The sequence below is a fragment of the Octopus bimaculoides genome, chromosome 2 (genome assembly GCF_046866305.1).
Source record: "Octopus bimaculoides isolate indiv1 chromosome 2, ASM4686630v1, whole genome shotgun sequence".
In the NCBI taxonomy this organism is placed as follows: domain Eukaryota; kingdom Metazoa; phylum Mollusca; class Cephalopoda; order Octopoda; family Octopodidae; genus Octopus; species Octopus bimaculoides.
The window spans coordinates 79,475,877-79,499,997 of NC_142929.1; the positions used below are offsets into that span (position 1 = coordinate 79,475,877).

The 24,121-nt window shown below is 34.8% G+C and overlaps 1 protein-coding gene across 6 annotated transcripts in view; it reads left to right on the forward strand.

Moving 5' to 3' along the window:
- Positions 1-24,121, forward strand: part of LOC106876726 (casein kinase I) — a 231,937-nt gene that overhangs the window by 122,690 nt on the left and 85,126 nt on the right. For all 6 annotated transcript variants that reach the window (XM_089347086.1, XM_089347088.1, XM_089347087.1 and 3 more), the window contains exon 4: positions 15,430-15,578. In XM_089347086.1, coding sequence (XP_089203212.1) covers positions 15,430-15,578 — 149 coding nt within the window. The remainder of the gene's footprint in view (positions 1-15,429; positions 15,579-24,121) is intronic.

The following is a 24,121-nucleotide window of genomic DNA, read 5'->3' on the forward strand; positions in this document are numbered from 1 at the left end:
CTAAAACCAACTACTCAGCAGAGTGGACTAAGTGCTTTTTAGGTGGCACAAAAACAGGCGAGGTCAGTTTTGGCAAGGTTTTTACAGTTGGATGCCCTTCCAAACGTCATGAACTGTATCAGAGATGAACCATTCTTTTCCACTATTAGTTGTCAACTGAAAAAGGGTGTCTTGTTAGAGGAGTGATTTGCCATGTGACTCTTACAGACAGTTTAGATTTATGAAGACAGTTGCATGGTTTCAAGTATTAATTACCACAAAAATATCATGAGGAAATAACACACTAAATGCTTTTTTTTTTAATCAATTTAGTTGAGATTAAATCTACTAAATAAAATTCAAAGAGATTAGGATTCAGGTAATTGTCTACAAGTGATAAATCTGTTGTGGTGGTGGTATTATTATTTTGTACTGTTGGGGTAGGGTGGGGTGGCTTGGCGGAGTTTAAAAAAGATAGACAGGAAAAGATTTAAAGAAGCTAAAGAGTAAGATGAAGAGAGAGAGAATAGATAAAGTGAAGGTAAGAGGAATCAGACAATCAATGTGACAAATGATAGTTTGTAGAATGTTAGTGAGTTTGTTTGTCATGAGAATTGAAATATCTTAATGCTTGGTCTCTTGCCCTTCAACCTAGAATAAAGTTGGTGTATTAGTCTGGTGGTTGAAGATTGTGAATGGAGAAGATGCTGGTGAGGGTGGAGGGAAGAAGTGGAGTGAGTGAAGAGGGTAAAGAGATGTGGTGCAAGAGGGAATGAGCAGGGGACAATAAATAGGAAGTGGTTACAGTGAATGAATGTAGGAGGAAGGAAGAAAGAAAATAAAAGAAAAGTATAGGGATTTCAGAGTAAAAAAGAGGGAAGTGCTGTGAAATGTAGGAATGAAGTTGAGTAAAGTAAAATTGTTTTGGAGTTTGAAGTGCTACAAAGTACTTGGTTAATGTCCTCAACATAAACCCTAGGCAATATAGACTTTCATTACACTTCCATTGTCAGTGATGGAGGTCATTTTTGGTTGTTCAATGTGCTAGAAATAGTAACAAAATTGTTCTCAAATTACACTATACCAACTAACCAAAAAAAAAAAAAAAGACAATGCTTGGTTTGATTGCTGTTATTTATAGGCCTGCTCAATTAAGGATGATCTTGGACTAAATAACTATACAGACTGGTGGTTACATTGTTGTTTTGGTTAGGGTAAGTGGACAGTGGGAACAAGCTGCAACCAAACTTTTTGGTTCCTTATTTACAGATTTGGAGCAATCTTCCATTTCTCAAATATGGTGGTTCTGTGAGCAAGTACTTCCACAGAGAAAGCTTCCATATTTACTGCCCACTTTGCATCCAGCTCTATATAAAACTGTATCTTTCAATTGCTCAGGTTTCACCAGCATGCACATACATGCACCAAGTTTGAAAGTACCTCTAGCCACTTCAAACCATAGGCCCTAACATTGTCCTCTCCTTCAACCTCAAATAATATACCTCAGGACTAATCTATCTTTCTATACAAGGATAATTTGATCTTCAGAAACATGCTATAATGTGCCCCTCATTCAAGAAACGTAACTTCTCTGATACTTCCAATTGTTGTTCAATGCACTCACTTCCTGTAGCTTAAAGGTAATGGGGTCAGCTATTAACAGCCTTCTCCTACACCCCTACCACTTTCCCTGGTTAATGATTACCAGTATGCTTTTGTTAGATCAGATCTACTTGTAACTTACTCTTTTTTGTTACTCATGAATGAGCCTTGTCCCTCCCTTCTACATCCATGTAGCTGTAACAAGTGAGGAAGATGCTAGCTGTAGATAGTTTTTGTAACAGGTTTAAAAATAATGATGTGTATTATTCAGATATGTAGTAGAAGTGATGAAACCTGGGATTTTAGCTTACATGTAAAAAGTAAAAATGTTTCTTGTTTTAGTCATCAAAATGATTTTCTTTTTTACTTGTCATTTAGATTGATTGGAAAACCATGTCTTTTGTATTTGGTGCTTTATGGTGATCATTATAACTTCAGATTCTTGAGCTGTCTAATAGCTGTATCTCACCCTGAAAAATTGGCTTCTCGACAAATAGCTTTCATTGATGTTGGCATTTTTCACCAGGGCACAATTGTTATTGTTATTTAGGTTACCTTAGTTGATTCTTCAGATTATAGATGCAGTATTCAAGCCTACTGGCCTAGTTAGCTAGCAAAGCAAAGCAAGACTTATTCCAATCCTGACTAGCAACTGAATTTTTAACTATTGCTTAATAATAATATTAGTTAATAACAATGCTGCATTGCTATAGAGATCCCTTCACTGTGAATGTGGAACAATAAAGCTCTTACTCATAAACATTCCAGACTGCATCCTAATAAAGGCCAACCAGCTATCTTAAAAACATTTTGTTTCTGCTCTCTACTTCTTCTACTACTACCACTGTTACCACCATCATGCAGCGTCTCATCCTCAAACACTTTGCTTAATCCTTTCCTTTAGAATTTCCACACTCTTGGACTGATTTTGTCACCATTTGTTTCTGTGGGCATCAAACTGTTGATGCTCATTTAGAGAATATCAACTGCAATATGCTTGCCATAGTATGATAGATGACTTGAAAAGATCACAGAAATTATACTTCATTCTTGGACTAAATTTTAAATATATATATATATATATAAAAGCTAATTGTTTCTTTGGAATTAATGTGAATGTTCAATTTTATATTTAAATTTCTTTAATGTTGATGCAAAGAAAATGAGAACTTATAAGTGTTCCTGAAAGGAGAATTTGGATTATTTTGTAAATAAGGGGTGGTTGTGATTAATTTTATTATTGATTAACTTGAAATTAAGTATTTATATCTTAATATTTAATCATTGTTGATTATTAATAGGTTGTATCAATTCCTTCCTCTCCTCCCTGATCCACTCCACCCCCAACTGATATTCATCTCTGGCCATACCTTCACATTCCCATTCAGTCTCCACCTCACTCCCTATCTCTAACCATCTGTCATACTCCTTTCACATGCTCATGAAATTACCTACTCACCTATGCACTCTTTCTGTTCCTCTAACCCTACTTTCTCTCTTGTACCATCAAGGTATGCCCTCACCATCTCTCTCTCTCTCTCTCTCTCTCTCTCTCTTTTCATGTACCCGCTCATCAATAAGATATCTGTTCCTGTTTCTCTATCACTATCAGCTCCATCAATATTATACCTCTACTCAGTTGAGGCGTCGTATCAAGTTGCATGGTGACCACACTAATGCTGGTGCCATATAAAAAGCATCCAGTACATTCTGTAAAGTGGTTGATATTAAGAGGGGCATACAGTTTGTAGAAACCATTCCACAGCAGGCATTGGAGCTCAATGTAATCCTCTGGCTTGTTGGTTTCTGTCAAAATCATGCCAACATAGAAAATAGACATTAAATAACGATGATGATGATGATGATATTGTTTGCAGTATAGGTTGTGGTAGAAACCCAACCATCCTTGATAAATGTTTTAATAGCATGGTATGCATTATTCCAAAAAGTGATGATAACTGTTATATGAATACATTTCCTACCACTTATCTAACTTTACAACTGCCACACCAATGCCCATCTTAAAATATAGGACGTTTTTCTGCCATACCATGATTATTCTACTGCTAGAAATAGCTTATTCTGTTGAGCAGGTGTCATATTTGAGAAGAAATTCTTCAGTTAAAACCCATCCTTTAATATTTAGTTCCTGACATATCTGGCAATCTAATTTGAGTATGCATTTTTAATAAGATGTAAAGGATATCTAGTGTTAGCAACCTAGCCATCTACAATGTTTTTGAAAGAAATCAAATACTTTAATGAATACAATTTAGTTCAAAGTTCTGGAAAGTTAAAAATTTTCTGAAATATTTATAAGAAGTTAAATTTTTTAAAACTTTCTAAATCCTGTTATTTTTGTTATTGTTTCTCTTTATTTGATTTTCATTCTCAACAAGACCAGACTCATTTCCATTGTCTTTTAGTATGTGTTAACATTATTATAACTATCTCTATATAACAGTTGGTACTAATGTTGGTTGGTTGGTTGGGTGATTTCTCCAGGTACATTTTACATATAGACAGAGGTAGGGAGAAAGTAAAAGAGACTCACAGAGAGAGTTAACACAGATCAATAGAGGAACACTGATATTGACTAGTGGTAGGGGGATGGTAAAGATGATAGACTCTTTCTCTCTCTCTCTCTCTCTCTCTCTCTCTCTCACAGGCACATTGACATAACTGCAGTTTAAGTAGAAGGATTAACTTGAAAAACAGTTGGTAAGGTGAGATTAAGAAGTTGTAAGGTTTATATAGCCATAGATATATGTGTATGTATGTCATTATTCAGTTTATTTCAAGATTTCTTGCCAATAGAGAAAGAACCGGTTTCTAACTTAGATCCAAGGTTCCTTCATTGGAATTTCAACATCAACAACAGGATATTTTTGTTTGTATGTATGTATGTGCAGATTTGTATGTTTTATGTGTGTATTCTCATGCATAGAGTTACATATCTAGACATGCTCATATATATTTAAATGATCAACTTCTGGAAAGTTTTACAGATTTTTACACTTCCGGTGAAGGATTGGATCTGTAGTCTTCAAATTAGCTTTCTTCTTTCTGGTTTTGAGAAGCCTAATATCTCAAGATTAGTATTTAAGCATTGTGTTACATATCCCAGGACCCCAATAATTACAGGTATAAATCTGACTTTGTAATCTGGATAGAGTAACTTCAGATTTCTCAATAGTACAGCATAGGTGTTCTCTTTTTCACTGATCTTCAGCTTTATGTTAACATCTGCTGGGCAGCTAATTTCAACAACTGTGCACAGTTTCTCTTCTCTATCCCAAATCATATCAGGTCTGTTGTGCTTACATCTTATTGAGGTCTTCACTGGTACATTCCATCAGTATTCCTTTTCATTATGAGTGGCTATGGCTTCTACTATATTGTGGGTTTTTATTTCTTTGTCCTTGGGATTATCCTTCCGATGGATTTCGTTATAGAGTGTCCTAGCTACAACGTCATGTCTCATCGGTGGACAATACCGTGATGACATTCTCAGACAACTGCTTATGATGCGGGTGATATCTTCAGTGTGAGCTCCACAAAATCTGCATCAGTTGTCACAATTTACGGCTTTTCTCTCATCTCTATCCCTTTTGTGCATCAGATACTTGGTTGATATTTCTTGTTCCTGGATTGCAAATGCATACCACTTCAAAGTGGGAGGTAATAATCTAGCTATCTGTTTATAATAAACTGCTTTGATGATCGATGTTACTATCATCATGGAACTTTCTACTAACATATCCATGCATAGTCTTCTGCTTATGCAGGCTCATCCTTTCATCTGATGATATGTTGTGGTAGAGTTGTGTGGCTTCTAGGTTATCAGACAAAGAGCATTGCTCATGGAGCTGCCTTCCAAGTCTTATGATGTTATCAGCTTCGTGTATGCAAACTTGGTCAAGGGATGCACTTCGAAGCTTGGTGGTTAAAAGATGTGGCCGAAGGGATATGATGTGACATTCAAAGGCATTTTGGATCAATGTTAAGCCTCTGCTGCCTTGTTTACATTTTAGGTAGAGGTGGTCTACATCACTGTTTATGTGTGCTTGTTAGTATTTTTCGGGTTTCACATCAATGGTACAGATCTCCTCAAGCGTCCAATCAAGCAGCCCAAATGTTGGTATGAGTACTGGCACTGCAAACACATTGTGGGCCACTGTTTTATTGAATGCAGAGAGTTCTGAGGTTCAAATTTTCTTTATTCGCCTGTAATATTCTTTAGTGACATGTGTTTTGTAAGATATATTTTCATCCACTCCTAGATACCTGTAACATTAATTGTCAGATGCAGGGGTGACAGTTGTATGTATCAATCATCTCTATTATATTAGCAACCACTTTTCCATGCTTGCATGGGTCAGATGAAATTTGTTGAGTCAGATTTTCTATGGCTGGATGCTTTTCCTATTGTTTGTCCCCAGTTATCAAGGTAATATTTTCCCATGACCAGACGTGATTTTCACAGAAGATGGGAAATATACAACATTGCTAGTATGATGATGATGCTTGTTCACAACCATGGGAAAATATTACCTTGATAACAGGAGGCAAGCAACAGGAAAAGCATCCGGACATAAAAAGTCTGAATGTCTCTTCAATTTTAAATCTCTGAAATGAATAGTATTATAATTATAAAATTTTAATTGTTTTTTCATTTTGCTTGGAATTTCAGATTATCATTAGGGGAATAAATGCATAAACAGAAAAAAACAAAACGAAAAACAAAATCCTTCCATATTTTCATTTAAGTTTTTATGGTATTGTTCAGTAAAACAAAATGTATCTTAAAATAATTATCTTCTTCTTTGATTTCCTTGGACTAAAGAATTTTCTTCCTGTTACATTTCCTTGTGCTTAAGAATTAGCTTCCTGTTACACTTCCTTGGATTGAAAATTTACCTCCCAATAGTGAAAATTAAAATAGGCCACAGTCTTAATAATATATTAGATAATCATGACTGTTAAGAAACACACCTCCTAAGAAAATAATGGTGAATTTATCAGCAGAACACAAATATGAGCTTCAACGTTCCTAGATTTACTTGTACAGACAGATAAAGGACACTCTGTCAAAGTACATTGACATCATTAACAAGGACATGCAGGAAAACTTTGTATTCTTAGAGTTTCTTTTATCATTTTTGACAATTGTTGCAGTGTTTTACATTCTTATTTCAAATGTAGCTGAGGTTGACTGACAACTTTAAAATGAGACTTTTAGTCTGTTTGCAACAGTCTTGAGAAAACAGAAGAAAATGAAACTGAAGGGAAAAACTAATGACACATTTTCTGGAACCAGTGGGATGGTTCAACAGGTTTAGAAAACAATCCGTTGTGTTAAAGTTGCTGGGAAATGTGCATTTGTGGGTGACAGTGAATTGCTCAAATTGGGGGGGGGGGATAAATAAATAAAATAAAGATAGTATTTATGTTGATGTAATGGGGCTTGAAACAATGTATTACCAAAGAGGAGAGAGGAGTCAGCTGGACTATCCATCAAAAACTGAGACAGTACATGAAAAATGGGAACAGAAAAGAAATTTTTGGTAAATGTCTGGAAGAGAAATCTGCAGTGTTTTGGGTATGTTACCAGGGTCCAGAATCTCAGCACTCACATCTTAGTAGGAAGAGTCAATAGAAAACAGGAAGGAGTTGTTGAAGAAAATACTGGCTGGAAAATCTCTGATTGAATGCACAACCATGGCCAGTGGCAGGAATTGATAGAGGGAAATGGTGCATGCATCCATGGTTTTTGACCCTCAGCAATGAGAAAACTATACTGCCACCACCATCACCACCCCAATTGGGATTATTTTGGAAATAAATTCATAATAAACCTTATTTGGCATGAAGATACAATTACTACATTGGTTCAGTGACTGATGATCATCTTTTATTTAAATTTAAATCCCATGTTGGTGTATTGATTAAAAAATCCAAGTGCTATTAAATTGTTCTGCTTGCATTTTCTACAACTTATTGAGTATCCCATCGAAAAGCTTGGCTCACAAAATCTTTAGTTGAAGATTAGTTTAAGAATTATTTGTCTTGAGGTTGAAAGATACTGTACATCAATAAATTGAAAATTTGAAAATTTTATTAATATTTGTCAATGCTACTGGTTACCCAACTGCATTTGGTTACTTATGTTAACAATGTGTTATGGTTATATTTTTGCTACTGAAAATAACATTACTGTTGCACCCAGTGGACCAGAGGGTGATAGCAATATGCAAAGCTTCCTACTTTGGCGAAACATTTGTCCAGGTGATTAAGACAACAATGGGAGAAAATGCAATTAATCTCATGGACTTCTGGAAGAAGCATAACAGAAAAACTGTATTGGAAAATATGGATAATGCATAGTATGAGGTAACAACTAGCAATATGAGAACTGTTTGGCAGAATGTAAGTTCTTACTGTACAAATATTTTTGGTAAATCTTAGGTGGAAATTACAGGGGCTGTAGCAGAAATTATTTGACTTGGATAACAGAAATATCTAAAGCAGACAACTTTAACATCAGAGAATTGTTTGATTTGCATGATGTTGACCTTAATGATCAGGACCTTCTAACTCTTTAGCATTCAGATTACTTGATCAAATGATTATTTCTTCACATTGTTTTGAATTGATCATGCATTATCTTGTAACTTCAAGATTTTGATGATGTGATTGTTTTTTTTTTTATGATAACATTGCTGGGTAGGTGTAAGAGGTTGGATCTGGCCAGTTTCAACATAATGCATGTAGAATATTTAGGGTGGATATGGCCAGCTTAAATGTTAAATGGTTAAAACTGGAAAGAAGATAACCTAGATGGAGTATGAAAGAATTCCCAATTAAAGAATTTGATACTATTTTTAGAATTTTTGAAGATTGAAAGCAGATGATAGCAGCTGCTGATCCAGAAGTAGTGTATGATAGAAGTCAGAAGTTTAAAATGCACTTAAATGTTATGGAGTAATAATACACAATGGGAAAGAAGAAGTAAAATTGAATCAAAAATCCTTTTTACATTATTCAAAAACAAATTTTGCCTATGCTGATGCAAGTCAAATCATAAAATAGAAAAATGTATCTAATTCATTCAATTCCTTTCTTTATATCAGTTTCCATCTGTAAAGATATTTCAGAAACTTCAAAATCTACTATTTTTCAAAGTATAGACATCAGTCAGTGATTTTACATGTATTATTTATATATTTGAATGCAGTGTTCTTGCAGCAGGCATTACCTGCAGTAATTTAGGATATTCCTGTATTTAAAAAAAAAATGGAAATCGATTTTAGAGTAGCTGTTGGATTAAATTATTTGACTTGTAACTGTAAAGTCAAGAGTTCCAAATCCTCTTAAACCACAGTGCTGCTCTGATTGTTCTGGATTGTCTGTCTGAAAATAGCTGCCACTCCTGCTTTACATGATAATTAATGCTAAAAATAGCATTCAGCTACTGTAAAATCATTTACCCCTTAAAACGCCAGCTCAACATACTACCACAACCACCACCACTACTACATCACAGTAAAGACACAGTTGCATAACTGAAGTCAGCTTCCATCTACATGCTTTATGCATGTACATGGCTTAATAATCTACATATAATGATATAACTACATAATCCATCCTTCATATGACCCATACAAATGCAAAGCCAATATCCATATCAAACTGTCTAAATTATGAATAATTGCTGGTGTCTCCGCCTTTGAAAATGGAGAAAAATAAAAATGGAATTTGAAAGAAAGAAAAGAAAAATGCTAGTTTATCTGGCATACTTTGTACTATGAAGTCTGTAGAATTGTATTAAACCAGGTTGAAACAAACCATATTTGATATTCTAGTTAGTTTGTTCCATCTTGAGGGTAGCTATTTGATAATGTCAATAATTAATTCAACAATTGATAAGTGCAAATATGTGAATTTTATGATCTAGCAGCTTAAGTAGGCTGCCATGGAGAAATGGATATAAAGCTATTAAAGTATTTTTAACAGCATGAAGCATTTTGCAATAATGATGAATATAATTTAAGTATACCAGTAACATCCTCAAGATGCCAATCAATTTTAGACTTCATTAAGCTTAGATAATTCATAAGTTTAGTCACCAAAATTATTGTGATGGTATGAAATAATGTGAGAGAGTGCCAGAAGTTTATGCTCGTATGACATGAAGGAAAGTAAAGACTACTGTTTTGGGTGGAGGTCTTTCATAGGCCTTTGCTAACAGTTTCTGGAGAGAGAGAGAGAGAGAGATAATAAAAACATGTGTGAAAGGTTAGGAACTTAGATTTGTTGGCTTATCGAAATGAAATGGGTTAGTCAAGTTGAACTAGTCAAAATTATAAAGAGGGTTTATCACATTGTTGAAATAGTTAGCTTTCTCCTGTGTTGAAAGCTTCCTGTGTATTTAATGAAATATTTCAAATGATCACTGATGTAATTAATGGATCAATGAAGTCATTAAATGAGTTATAGTTTGACAACATATAGTGAATATAGATTGGAAATTATTGACCTGTACTCTATTACCGCTACCGCCTCCCTTCACCTGTGCATATGTATATGTGTATAACATATGCATACACAAAAGTCTATATATTTACTGTTACTAAACCATGCTGACTTTGGTTATGCAGACTTCATATTCATTTAAAATGAAATGCCATTGAGCTGTAGAGATAAGTTAATATAAGCTGGGGTTTAAGTATTCTTTTCTTTACCTCTTTTTTTAGAGGGAAGGACAGTGCCCATGATACTTTACAGGATCTCTGAGATTAGTGAGAAAGAGAGGAAGTTATCTTCAAACTGGAGATCTAGTCCAAATGTTTTCAACAAAGTGGACTCCACTAATGGCATTCAAGGTACTAAGTCAAATCTCTTCATAGCCTATTTTGCTATGGTGAGATTTGAATGCAGGACACTCTATTTGATATTGTGATGAATGTACTTAGTCATTGCTTTGTGTATGTGTGATATATTGTAAGTCAGGTCATAAATTTGTGCTATTGTTAATATAATCCAGTATAATTGGCACTCGTAGTTGAGTCATCAATTAAACCAGCTCAGCCACTGGGAATACCTTGTGATTAGTGTTTGCTAGAAAGCTTGCAAAAGAAATATGAACATTTCGAAGGGCAGAGGGAACTAGCATAGGGTCAATGACTATGTAGTATCAAAGTGCAGGGTAGTATCAAAGAGGTAAAGAAGTATATTCTAAGACTCCTAATTTTAGTTAGAGATGGGAAACACCAAATTTTAAACCTACATGAGCTTTTAAACCAAAGTGAACTTCTTAACTACATAGCATGCTTTCACCTCAGTGTGAAAGAGAGAGAGAGAAAGAGGGGGGGAGAAAGAAAGAAAGAAAGCATGCATGTATATTAGTTGTCAACTAGTCTTTGAGTATGACATCTTGGAATTTCTTCTTGAGCTTCTTACCTTGTATGACTTTGTAAGTGACTCTTTGTGCCAGCTTTGATCTTCACTTTGTCACACATGTTGCTTGGATTACTACACCTACTTCATATCATCATGTCCTTTCATGTGCTCTTCAAACTAGCAAGAGAAAAACAGATTCATCCACATATTGACTACTTTTGTCCACAACTTCTGATGTTGCTACTTACTTCCTTTTCCTAATTGCTCCTGAATTCTTACCTCTCAAATAATGCATTATCAAAGATTTTCTTCATTTTGCTTTATCAGCAGCTTGTTCTTCCCCGTTCTCAAAAAAAAAACCCAACAAAAAAACACATTTCTCCAAGTTTATCTTAAAAATGTCTTTGTACTACTGTTTGGGTTTTAAGTCTTTCTTTTTTCTTTGTTTCAATTCTCCATAAAACAGTTCCTCTGGAATTCTGGTGTTGCTCATTCAAACAAGATGTCCATGTCACCTTAAAACACTTAGAATAATGATGGCTTCAATATTAGCCATTTGAGCTTTTTCTAGAACTTTGGTATCCAGGGTTTATATGGTCCACTTCACATCGAGTATGTGTGTCAAACAGCTTTGAAACAGTTCCAACATCATGACTTGGTATTTGTAGATCATCCAAGTTTCAAAGCCTCACAGTAAAGCTGAAAGTACACTAGTATTGTAGATGGATATCTTTGTGCTTAATCTGATTCCATTTTGTGACAAGATTTGCATTATCTGACCACACACTTCCCAGATAAGTAAAATACTTCATCTCTTTTACATCTCCTACTATCTTTGGTGTAACATTTTCTTTTCCAGTACCTGCAACATGACTCCTCTTTTCTTCAAATTCATTTCCAAGCTAAAAGCTTTGCATGATGTGTTAAAAACTGTAATCCTACAGTTCTTGTTGTGTGAGATATTAAATCACAATCATCAACATAATAAAAGTTCCATGACAAAAGATTCAAACACTTTAGTATCTGCGGTAAATTCCTGATGTTGAACAATCTTATTGTTCTAAATCAGATATAGATTCCCATAGTGTTACCTTTGAATGTTATCATAAATACTGCTGTAAAGAGCAAATAACATTGGTGCAAGAATGTCTCCTTGCTTTGCTCTGCCCTTAACAGGATAAGGTTCAGATAAATTACTATTAAAGTACAGTTTAGCCTTCATGTTGTCATGCAAAGATTGTATCAGGATTGTAAACTTGTTAGGACAACCAGACTTCTTTAACTCATTCCCTAGCATTGATCTGTTGACTGTGTCAAATGCCTTGGTGAGATCAGCAAAGCATTGTGTGTGACTCACCAATACCGCAAGACTGGAGAGATGCTATCTTGGTATCCCTGCTTAACAAAAGTGAGGAATCTGAGTATGGAAATTTTTGTGGCATCTCTGTAAAGGACAAAGCTTGCACAAGAGTTCTGCTGAACATAATAATTTCCACAGTGACAAATGACATTTTTCCAGAAGCACAATGTGATTTTAGAGTACAAAGAACAACTAGCAACACGTTATTTTTTGCATGTATGTATACATATACAGACTGTCCTCATTTAACGACCGAGTTATGTTCCAACAGCCCCATCGTTAAGCAAATTTGTCGTTAAATGAATATTCATAGGGTACGTATTTTTTTTATAGGTATAGTGTACTGTACGTACATATAAAAACAGAATACCGTACTCTATAAAGTATATGCAGTACAGGGCCAAGAATCACTAACATAACTTGTTGAAAAATGAATAAGTAACAGTAAGATTATCTCAAGGAAAACCTTAAAAGTTAGGATATGGATGCTGTATTATTGTAGCTCAGACATCGTAAGTATGTTTGTGATTCCAGACCCAATACATAAGATGCCTAATAAACTTCTCTCTGGATTATATAGAAAAGACGAAAAGGCTTAAAGGAAACTCAAACATAATAACTTTGTTTTACTTCGGATAAAGATTACAAAAGTAACTCATTCTTGACATCAAAATGCATGAAAAATCCTGTCAGTGTTGTTTGCTTTGTTATCTTCTTTTTTTCATCATAAGTTTCTCAATAACATCGGAAAAGTTCAGTTGTCTGCCTTTCCACCTTGGAAAATCGATCAAAATTTGGATCCATCGCCTCAAGTTCTGTTTTGTAAAATATGTAATGACGGTTCGTAAAGTTCGTCGTAACTCCAAGTGGTCGTTAAATGAGGACAGTCTGCATATATGTGCATGTGTGTTAGTAAAACACAGACATCTTTGCCAGAAGAAGTTTAATAAGAACCAGTTTACTTTCATCTCTGAATAAATAAATAAATAGTTTCATCTCAGTATTGACTGTTTTCTCTCCCTCTGCTCTCTGTGTCTCACACACATGCACACATTTTGTTGCTTATGTTCAAATACTGTGTCTTTACAATTAAAATAATAATATATGTATCAAATTGTCTTGCTAATTGTCTTCAAAAACTGAACAATGCTTTATCTAACTGCTTTTATGAGAATGCATTTATTAATTTTTTTCTGTTAATTTTGCATTCAAATTATTCTTCATTGAACAATTACTTAAGAATTTTAGTAATCATTCAACCTGAAGTGTATTTCAGTTTTCTTTTGTATATGGAATAGTAATATTTTAAACCAAAAATAAGCTTCTAATGAATTCAGTGTTTCCCTTAAGTTGATATCAGTAAAAAGACATTAAAATAAATTGCTAAAATATGTACATATATGCGCAACCACACACACATGCATGCTGATGCACACACATGTGCACAAACACAGACAAAAAAGAATGTAGCTCCAATAACAGACAGTCAACATTCATTGACAAGTTTACAAAAGGCAACAAAAATTTTGGAAGAAAAAATATAATAAACGAGTGGAAATCAAACCGGTGTGTGTGTTAGATAATAAGGCATTAAGACACTATGACTCTTCTCAGACAAAACATAAAAAGTTAGCTTATAGCTAGGTATGTTACAGCATTTTCAGTTGACTCTTATGGGGTATGATGGTAAATTGTAGTAGGATAATTATAATTTTTTCATATTCATGTATGTTTAGTTTCACAATTTGAATATATATATATTATGTTGTAAATTTTTCTGCATTTATACCAACAGAAATAACCTGTTTTCAACACTTGTAATGCATATATAATGCAGTCTCATTAGAAAAGTGCAAGTTCAGCTAGGCATGCATTTGCACGTTTATTTACTGGTATTACTTAATGCATCATTAAAATTTGACAATTAATCTATAGTTCTACATTTCATCATAGCTGATATTTTAGAACCTCCCCTTCACTTTTCTTTTACTTGATCTAAGTTAACATGAAGAAATAATTTTTATATGAATATAACTGTTTGGCTATGTTGTTAAGAAGTTTGTTTTGTAACCATGTGATTTCATTTTCAGCCATATTGCATGACACCCTAGCCACCACCCAACAAATGCTTTGAGAGTGAATGTTTATATTTTGCACTTTGGAAAATTACTGAGCCATAGATAGTAACACTGTTGGCAGTTCCCTGCCCACAAGTTATTTGGCCACTCTCCCTTACTTGGAAATTTGTAAGTGTAAGAATTACTGACAAGAAGAGCAACTGGCTGTGATAACAATGCCTTGATAATTGTTTAACCCAAACTTGCATGGAAAAACAAACATAAAATGAATGAGCAATCAATAATCACCACACTGTAATACTGTTTTGTGTTGAGTGTGTTGGAGTACATTAACACCTCAGGATTTAAACTAACCACATCTGGTCCAAATATTTTACCTGTTTTATTTTCAAACCAGCCACTTCTGGTTTCACACATACCTTACATTGAGTAAATAAGCATTACTTTTGACAGAGTAATCTGAATGCCAAAGCGTTAAACTATTTTATAGTTCTTCGCTTTCAGGTTTTTAGAGTTAAAGCAGAACAAGTTGAAACCACTTTTTACATAAATTTTTGAGATAGGAATAAGTTATGAAAACCTGTTACACTAGGTTTCATATTGAAGTGATTCTTAATTAGTGACATTCAGAACAAATAATCTCATGGCAACAAAGCTCGTTTTCAGGCAATATTTTCTCTGAAATGGTTTTCTATTTGAAAGAAAGACAGATTGAATTTCTTAAATACGATGTTTTTTAGCTCTTTGCTTTGTGTTTAAAATGTTATTTTGTGTGTGTGTGTGTGTGTGTGTGTGTGTGTGTGTGTGTGTGTGTGTGTGTGTGTGTGTGTGTGTGTGTGTGTGTGTGTGTGTGTGTGTGTGTGTGTGTGTGTGTGTGTGTGTGTGTGTGTGTGTGTGTGTGTGTGTGTGTGTGTGTGTGTGTGTGTGTGTGTGTGTGAATGCTTAAAATTTTCATGTTTGTCTTTAATATTTTTGACTGAAATCCTTTTAATTTTCTTTTTATTGTAGAAGGCATACCTCAAGTGTATTATTTTGGCCCTTGTGGAAGGTACAATGCCCTTGTGTTGGAGTTACTCGGGCCAAGTTTAGAGGACTTATTTGATATGTGTGACCGGCGATTCACTTTAAAAACTGTCCTTATGATTGGTATACAGCTCGTAAGTATATTTTAATTATATATCATATCATTGGTTACATCATTGTATAACAAAGTTTCAAATTAGTAAAAAAGAGGAAAATTGTCTAATACATCTACTTGAGATGATTTTAAAAAAATTTGGTTGTTATTTTATGATGTCAAAGCAATTGTTTTTACAGCTGGGTCTCCTGATGACCATGAACTCTTCGATCAAAAAGAAATGGGACCTAATGTCATCTAGTGTAAAATACTTTTCCTAGGGTTGCAAGATTTGAATTCCAACCATTTATGCAATCACAGTTTTAACTCAGACCATTTATGCAGTCACAGTTTTAATTAATGTAGTCTGTTGCAGTTATTTATTTTGGTGCTCTATATTTTCCCCATCCTCAGCAAATTGCTTTCAATAACCTGTGTTTTACATTATTACCTTGTCCTGAATTTTATAAATTATTTTTAATTTACAATTTTAATCAAATCTTAATGAATTAAAGTTTTCTATGGTTTATCTCTTTATTGCATTTATCAAAAGTTATTTATGTTGACTACCAATTTGAGAATGGTTGTTTGTAAACATGTTATGTGCATGAGATACCTGTTGCCTTTTTACAGTTCTTGCTGTTTTGAAAGTACAAAATTTATGAAGGCTGGTTACACTTGCCTCAATCAATCTACTGGAATATATTAAACATTCTATTTGTTGAATAAGTGACTTTAGCAAAGATGTAGATTTTATGTTCTTTTTTTTTTTTGAAAGGTGCAGGTGTGGTTAAGATAGGCGTAAACATAGTTATTTGGTTAGGAAGCTTCCTTCCCAGCCATGTGGCTTCAGGTTCAGTCTGTGTGGCATCTTGGACAAGTGCCTTCTACTATAGCTACTGGCTGACTAAGGCTTTATGAGTGGATTTAGTTGACAGAGACTGAAAGAAGCCTATTTTGTGTGTGTGTGTGTGTGTGTGTGTGTGTGTTCTTGTTTTGATGTAGCATGATAGCTGTAAATGAATGTCGCTGTCATGCAAGCACTGTCACTCATTTCCAATATTTTGCATAAACATGTCTAGCCATGGGTTATATTACTTGCTTGGAAACAAGTGTGAGTTGGTAACAAGAGGGGCATCAGGACAAAGCAAATCTATTTCATCAAATTATATCTGACCCATGCGAGCATGGAAAAGTGGACATTAAAATGATAATGATGATAGTGATGAATCATATAATATTTGTGCTATTTTTTATTTTGATCATTTAGGTTAACAAAATACAGGGATGGTTAACACCTTTGTACTGTATTAACTACCCAGTCATTGTGTATATTAAATGGGTAGAGCATTTGTTGAATTTGTTATTTGAAGAAAGCTTTAAAACAAAAACAAAATGTATTTGTATTTGTTTTTATCATCAACATGTACCATGCTCCCTTCTTGAAAAATGAAAACAAAAGATATTAACTTTTAGGATTAAGGAATTCCGTATCTTGAAAATAATTCATTTTTGTTAGAAATTCATATTGTTTATCATTTATTTGGGTCAGTTATTAAACTGTGACCATACTGGGGCACTGCCTTAAAGAATTTAGTCAAACACAATTGACCTCAGTTACTTATTTTTAAGTCTGATACTTATTCTATCATTCCCTTTTAATGAACCACTTAGTGACAGGAGACATAAACAAACCAACACTGGTTGTCAGGAGAGCAGTTGTAAAGACACACACACACACACATTTGTACAACATGCTTCTGTCTACTAAATTCACTACAAAGTGTTGGTCAGCCAATGGCTGTAGTAGGAGACACTTGCCCAAGATGCTGTACAGTGGGACTGAACCCTAACTCACGTGGTTGCAAAGCATATTTCTTAATCACATAGCCATGCCTGTACCTGTATCTAGATTTATCATTTTTATCATCACCTTCAGTTTTAATTGTATATTTTTCATATGAAGTTATGTTTTACTCCTCATTTCTTTTTATCTTTGTCTTGCTCTCATTTTTTATTCCTGCTTTTCTTCTTGTTTTTTTTTTGTTTGTTTTTTTGTCTTAGATAGTTTTCTGACTTCAACTGGTTTGTTCTACACTTGACAGCTCTATTCCCTTTATGTTAAATAATTCATATTCTGCTTGTGACAGTTTTATGTTACATAACAATTAGGACATAACTCGCACTCACTTAATTCCAGATGTTGCAAATTTTGTCTTAGGTTACTTACTCATGTTTCATTGTGGTATAGCAAAAGGTTGCTTTTTATATAATGTAAGGTTGTTTTTTTTTAATGCAAAATGACAAACTTTGTGCTATATGTAAACAGCAGTTTTCTTTTGGTATATACTCTGAGTATTAACTACTTTGCCATCTTAAGGAATATATCTAAGATTGATTAACTCTCCTGTGATCATATTTCTGTTGAAATAGATTTTGTTTGTCTAATTTAATTTTGAAAACAATGAGGTACAGGCATGGCTGTGTGGTTAAGAAGTTTACTTCCCAACCGCATGGTTTCAGGTTGTCTTAGTGCAAGGCACTTTGGGCAAGTACCTTCTATTATAGCCCTAGGTTGACCTTGTAAGTGAAACTGAAAAAAGCATGTTGTTCTCTCTCTCTCTCTCTCTCTCTCTCTCTCTCTCTCTCTCTCTCTCTCTCTCTCTCCATATATATATGTGTGTAATGTATGTATGTAATAATCTATGTTTGTGTCTCTTTGTCTTCATAGTTGTAAAATGATAATCACTGTCATATAAGTATGATCATTCATTTCCAATATTCTGCTTAAAAATGTTTGGTCATGGGAAAACAAGAAGAGCATGTGGCTGTATAAAATCTGCTTCAATAAAACTCAGTCTGCCCCATGCAAGCTTGGAAAAGTGAACATTAAAAACAATGATGATGGATTTTATAAAATAATTTTGTTATTAATAAAGTTGGTGTGTAGGATATAAATTATCATGAGATTTTGATGGTAGGTTTTAATTTGGATCGTTATGGAACAGGAAGTTTGTCATAGAACCAGGGACAATCTCAGGTTGGTTGGTAACAAAAGGATCAAGTTACCAAGATTTAAAAAAAAAACAAAAGTGTCAGTGAATTGGTATATCTTGTTTTTAGTGAGTCATAGTTGATATCTACAGTTTTTGTGCAGTCTGAATAACTTTAGTAAGTATTGCTGCATTGATATTGTCTGGCAAGCGTGTGCGCCTGTTGCCTTGATAATAACAACTATTGAGAATACAAGACTGAAATGGTTATGTGAATGAGATATTAGTTTACAAACTCAGAGGTTACAAGTTCAAATCAGTTGCATATATTTTGTGTTTACAGGTAAAGTGTCTCATTCTCTGTGTCCCAGTTAACCTTGCTGTTGAATTTCCTGGGGAAAGGCCAGTAGTTTTGATCATGTATTGATTGTTACTTCTGATATGAAAAATGAAGTAGCTGATTAAAGAAGCTGGTGTCAGTTTATAACATTAACCTATAGAATATATAAATATATGCTTTATTAGACATGTCTTCCTGTCTGCATCTTTCACCTGTTTCCAAGTAAGGCAATATTTACCCTTAGCCCCAGGCATGTTTCTTGTGGAAAGCTGGAAATGAATGACATTGCATGTATGACAGTGATACTCATTTACAACCACCATGTGATGTCAAAACAAGGAGATATAAATACACACACACACACACACACACACACACACACACACACACACACACACACACGTGCAGGCATGCAAAATATGCTTCTTTCAGTTTCTGTCTACTAAATCCACTCACAAAGCTTTAGTCAAACAAGGGCTGTAGAAGGTGCTGTGCAGTGGTACTGAACCAGAGACCACATGATTGGGAAGCAGGCTTCTTAACCACACAACCACATCTGCACCTATAAAATCTAAAATTGGTGCAAACTCTTACTTAAAGATTATATTGTTCACTTTCGATACTGACTGGTATCCCACTTAATATGCTCTACAAAATTATTGAGTATTCTCAAAGTTATGTTGATTGTTGAGTAATAGGTTAACTAAATATGAGCATTATACTTAGTATTGCCTATACTCTAACAAATATCTGTAGAAGTGTGATAAAAGGTGATAGGCTTAGTTCCTCTGTCTGCTGTGTTTCCTTTTACTTGAGGCTTTTGTTGAAGAGAAGCCATTTCATTGCTATTGGTTTATTTTGGCTTACTTACATAAACAGGTATTTTGGTTTAATAAACAGTATTGTTATGTTATTCCTTTGTTGAGGTAATCTTGTAGATTAATTCTCTGAAGCAGTTAAGTCTGCCAATGAACTGGTAGCTCTAATAGAGGATTTTAGCTTTTGTTTTTAAATGTGTACTTTCTCAGCAAATCTTAAATATTGCTTGCTCTGCAAGATTTATATTAAAACTAGTTATTTTCTTTTATCTTCTCTATTTTGGTCACTTTTACACCTTCTTACTCCAACAATTTCTTAATCGTGGCAAATTTAAACATTAGTCTCATTCTAATTAGCAGATATTTATACTAAATAGATTTACTTTGAAAAATTATTCCTCATCCAGTTCAGCATAATAATTTATTAGGCACAGTATAGCTGGATGGTTAAGCATTAACTTCACAACCACAAGGTCCGGAGTTCAATCTTATTGCATGGAATTTTGAGCAAATGTAATTTTTTTATAGCCTTGGATCATCACATACCTTCTGAGTAAAATTGGGTAGACAGAAACTGTAATGAAAGCTCATCAGATGGATGAAGATGATAACAGTAATGATAATAAATGCAGTTTTGAAGAATACATCCTGAGTGCTCTTTTCTGATATTGGTATTATTCTTGGCACACATTCTACCACCATTAGTTGTTTTTCTCTTTTGTAGAATTTGGTTCCATTCAGAGGGATATCTCTCTGATAGGCTGACTTTATCCCAACATATTTTCTTGATGAGTATACTACTTTGAATTGTGTTGCAATATTTACTTGGAATTCCAAGTGGTTGCACCACTTTTGAGTGCCTCTCAGTTTACTATATCATAAAAATACTTCAACAATGCTTACTTTTACTATGTACCTTGCTAGCTATTGCCACCCCAACCACCATTTCTAAGCCAGTCAACCAAGAGCTCACCATCTGATCTATTGCGATCAACTGTTTTACAAATGCCATTTCCATCCACATGTAGTAGGACATCTAAAATGAATTTGCTTTTTTATCTCTGTGTGCAATCACTAGGAAATTTCCTGTCTGCTATTGGTTTATTTCACATCTTCTTCCCACTCCCATATCCAGTGGCAACAGTTTCTATTTATAATCACCGGCACATTTATCCAAATATTCCCTCTGTTTCTAAGCCTTCTGTAAGTTTAATTAAACTACAGTAGTGAGCAAAGAAAAAAAAATAAATAAATAAAATTCAATGTTGGTTGTTGCATGGGATTGATATTTTCCAGACTTCATTATATCCTATGTCATATTGACTAGCACAATTGTCTTTTTTTATTTTTTGTGTATAAAAGTGATACCTAGTGCATATACTTTCATAGCCCTTTGTGTTGACTTAACATGTATTGCCAGAATGTATCTGAATGTATCCCTCCATCCCTTCATGTGAACAGTCTTTTCTCTTGGTTCCTAACAAGTTTCAAAAATATCCTTTATACAGTAGACAGAAAAGAGTTTTACTCTAGATAATAAGGTCTGGTTTCTTCCAAAAAATTTGAAGAGATATTTTAAATTACCATTCCATTCAATATCAGGAATTAACACATTCTTACTTTCAAAATCACCCTTTACACTCACAGAAACATTGAACCAGTTAGATGTCTGCCATGCTGTTACCCTTTTTGTATCATTGATTTGCAATATCAAATGAAATTCTTCTGATTACATCATCAAGATTGTTTCCCACCCACCCACTCTTGCAGTATATTGAGGCAGTGTTCTACGGCCAGATGTCCTTCCTGTCACTAACCCATACTTGTCTTTGCATATCAAACTACTGAGCTGTAAGAGATATTGTTTACAAAACAAATGTCTTCACCATGTGGTGTCAGTTTTAAGACTTAGAGAGATAAACTCTCCCCCCCCTCTCATATACTGTACTACATCCCATTGGTCTATCCCCTTCAAATTTTCTCCCTTACATTCCAATAGGTACCCATCCATACCCTTAACTGCTTCAAACAAAGCCACTAACCCTAACAATTGTCCCTCCATTACACTTAAGCAATACACCCCAGAACTTGTTCTTATACTATTCAAACACTCCTTAATCCTTCATTCTCTATGTAATATACTGAGACATTTAGAAATACACTTCGATGTGTTTCATTCCAAAGGAAAGCAATCCGCAATCCGTCTGATTTAGCTAACTGGATGCTCTCATTTCTCACATCTCCAACGTAATGGAAACAACCATTAACAATGATGTTCTTCATCTCTTCCCTGCTTCCTGTGATCACCAGTACAACTTAACGGAGTCAAATCACTCATCTTTAGAGAATTTCAATGAAAACAATGTTATGTTACAGACATCAGCATAGCCTTTGACCATGTCTGACTACAAATCTATCAAAACTTCTCACTTACAGGCTTCACCATCTCTTATCTCTTGGATTGATACATGTAGTTTCCCATCAGACTATACCATGTATTGATGGAGCTGTTTTTGCTCTACTTTCAATCAGTTCTGATCTTTCTCACTGCTTAGTTCTGTCCTCCCATTTTCTTCTTTTTCTACATCAGTGACTTGCTGTCACACCCAACAGCACTCGGTATTATGCAGATGGCATGCTCCTTCTTTCCTTCCTAAGCTTCTCTAATCATGCATTATTCATACATGACTTAGATACCACATGCCAAACCTGCATTGATTCGATAAATGGAAACTTTAAAACATCTTTCAGTGGGGTCTTGCCAACATTTCACTGTCACTGAGGATCTCTCCTGTTGAAAACATGTCCTTAGATTAGCCCCTCTCTTCAGAGCCTGAAAATATTTCACTTCTTAACTGCTACTCACATTCTACTATGAGGCCCACAGAAGTCAGCCCACATGTGGGACAGAACTGCTTGGTATGCACACTGACATCTTTGCTATGCACACTGACCATATCCTGAAAAGAACCACTGGGTTGATTGGCATTCCACCAGTAACAGACACACTCCAGATTCTGGTTCACATGTGTGCTGTCTCCTCTTTCTACTTTTTCTGTCATTTTTATAATGACCTCTGTTCCATGAAACTGACTAGTCTTCTAACTCCAGCACCTGGACACACTCTATCCACTGTCGTCACCTTGGTGTATCCAGTTCCCTCCTCTCCTCCCAATACTAACCACTATACCCAATCTTTCATCTCCAGAACATTGTCCCTTTGGAATCTCCTCCCTACTCATGTCTTTCCTGTAGGTGTTAACCAGCAGCATTTTAAACAATCTCACCACTTCTTTTTGTAGGGTGGAGAGTGGGGTACAAGGATTATGGGCTCTGTTCCCCTTGCTCCAGACTCAGCAAGGATGGGCTTCCATGCTGTTTGTATTTATCAAATTTCACCCTTTGGCCAGCTTGAATCTATTGTAGAAACTTTCTGATGTGTCACACAATAAGATTGAATCCCAGATCTCATGGCTGCAAGGTCAAGTTCTTAATCATACCTGCAATTTTTTAATTTGAATATGATAAACTTGAGTTGTCTTGGAACTTATTTAGAATAATGAGGAATTGACCAGCTTCATAATGAAAAAGTGACAACGGCAAGAATCTGTCTGGTCAAAGGTCTCATGGACTGTACTGTTTTTCTAAAACATAGAATCTGTGTTGTATTTTAATGTCTTGATGTACGAAACTATCCTCTGTGTTTCACTACTGTTGCCTGTAAGACATAACTCATATATAGTGGCAACACTAAATGAGTAATACCAAGGTGTGTCAACTTGTATTATAAGAAAGAAGTGAATGTTTACTTGCACAACCTGTTACACTACTATTAACTGGACTCTGTACACACTACAGGCCTCATCATCAGTTTTAACATACCCTTTTCCATGCTTGTATTGGTTAGATGGAATTTATTGGGGGCGGATTTTCTATGGTTGGATGCCCTTTCTGCTGTCAACCCTTACCTGTTACCAAGTAATATTTCCCTATGGTTTGACATGATTTCACAGAAGAATGGAAACAAAGGACACTGTTTACATGGCAGTAGCACTCATTCACAACTATTACACAGTGTCAAGAGAAGGAAACACACACACACACACACACACGCGCACGCGCGCGACTTTTCAGTTTCCATTTACCAAATCCACTTCAAGTTATTGGTTGTTCCAGAGCTGTTGTAGGAGTCACTTGCCCTAGGTGCCACACTGTGATTGAACCTGAACTCATGTAGATGGGAAGCAAACTTCTTACCTTACAGCTATGCCCATTAAATAGTAAAAGTTCCTGTAATCTGTGTTTGTTGAGTTGACTTCTAACTGGAAAACAAGACTACTAAGGTAACAACATGGTTGGTAGTAGAAGCATGAAAGCACTTACGACTAGACTTAGTCATGTCAGAGGTTGATTGTTCATAGTTTTGAAGAGT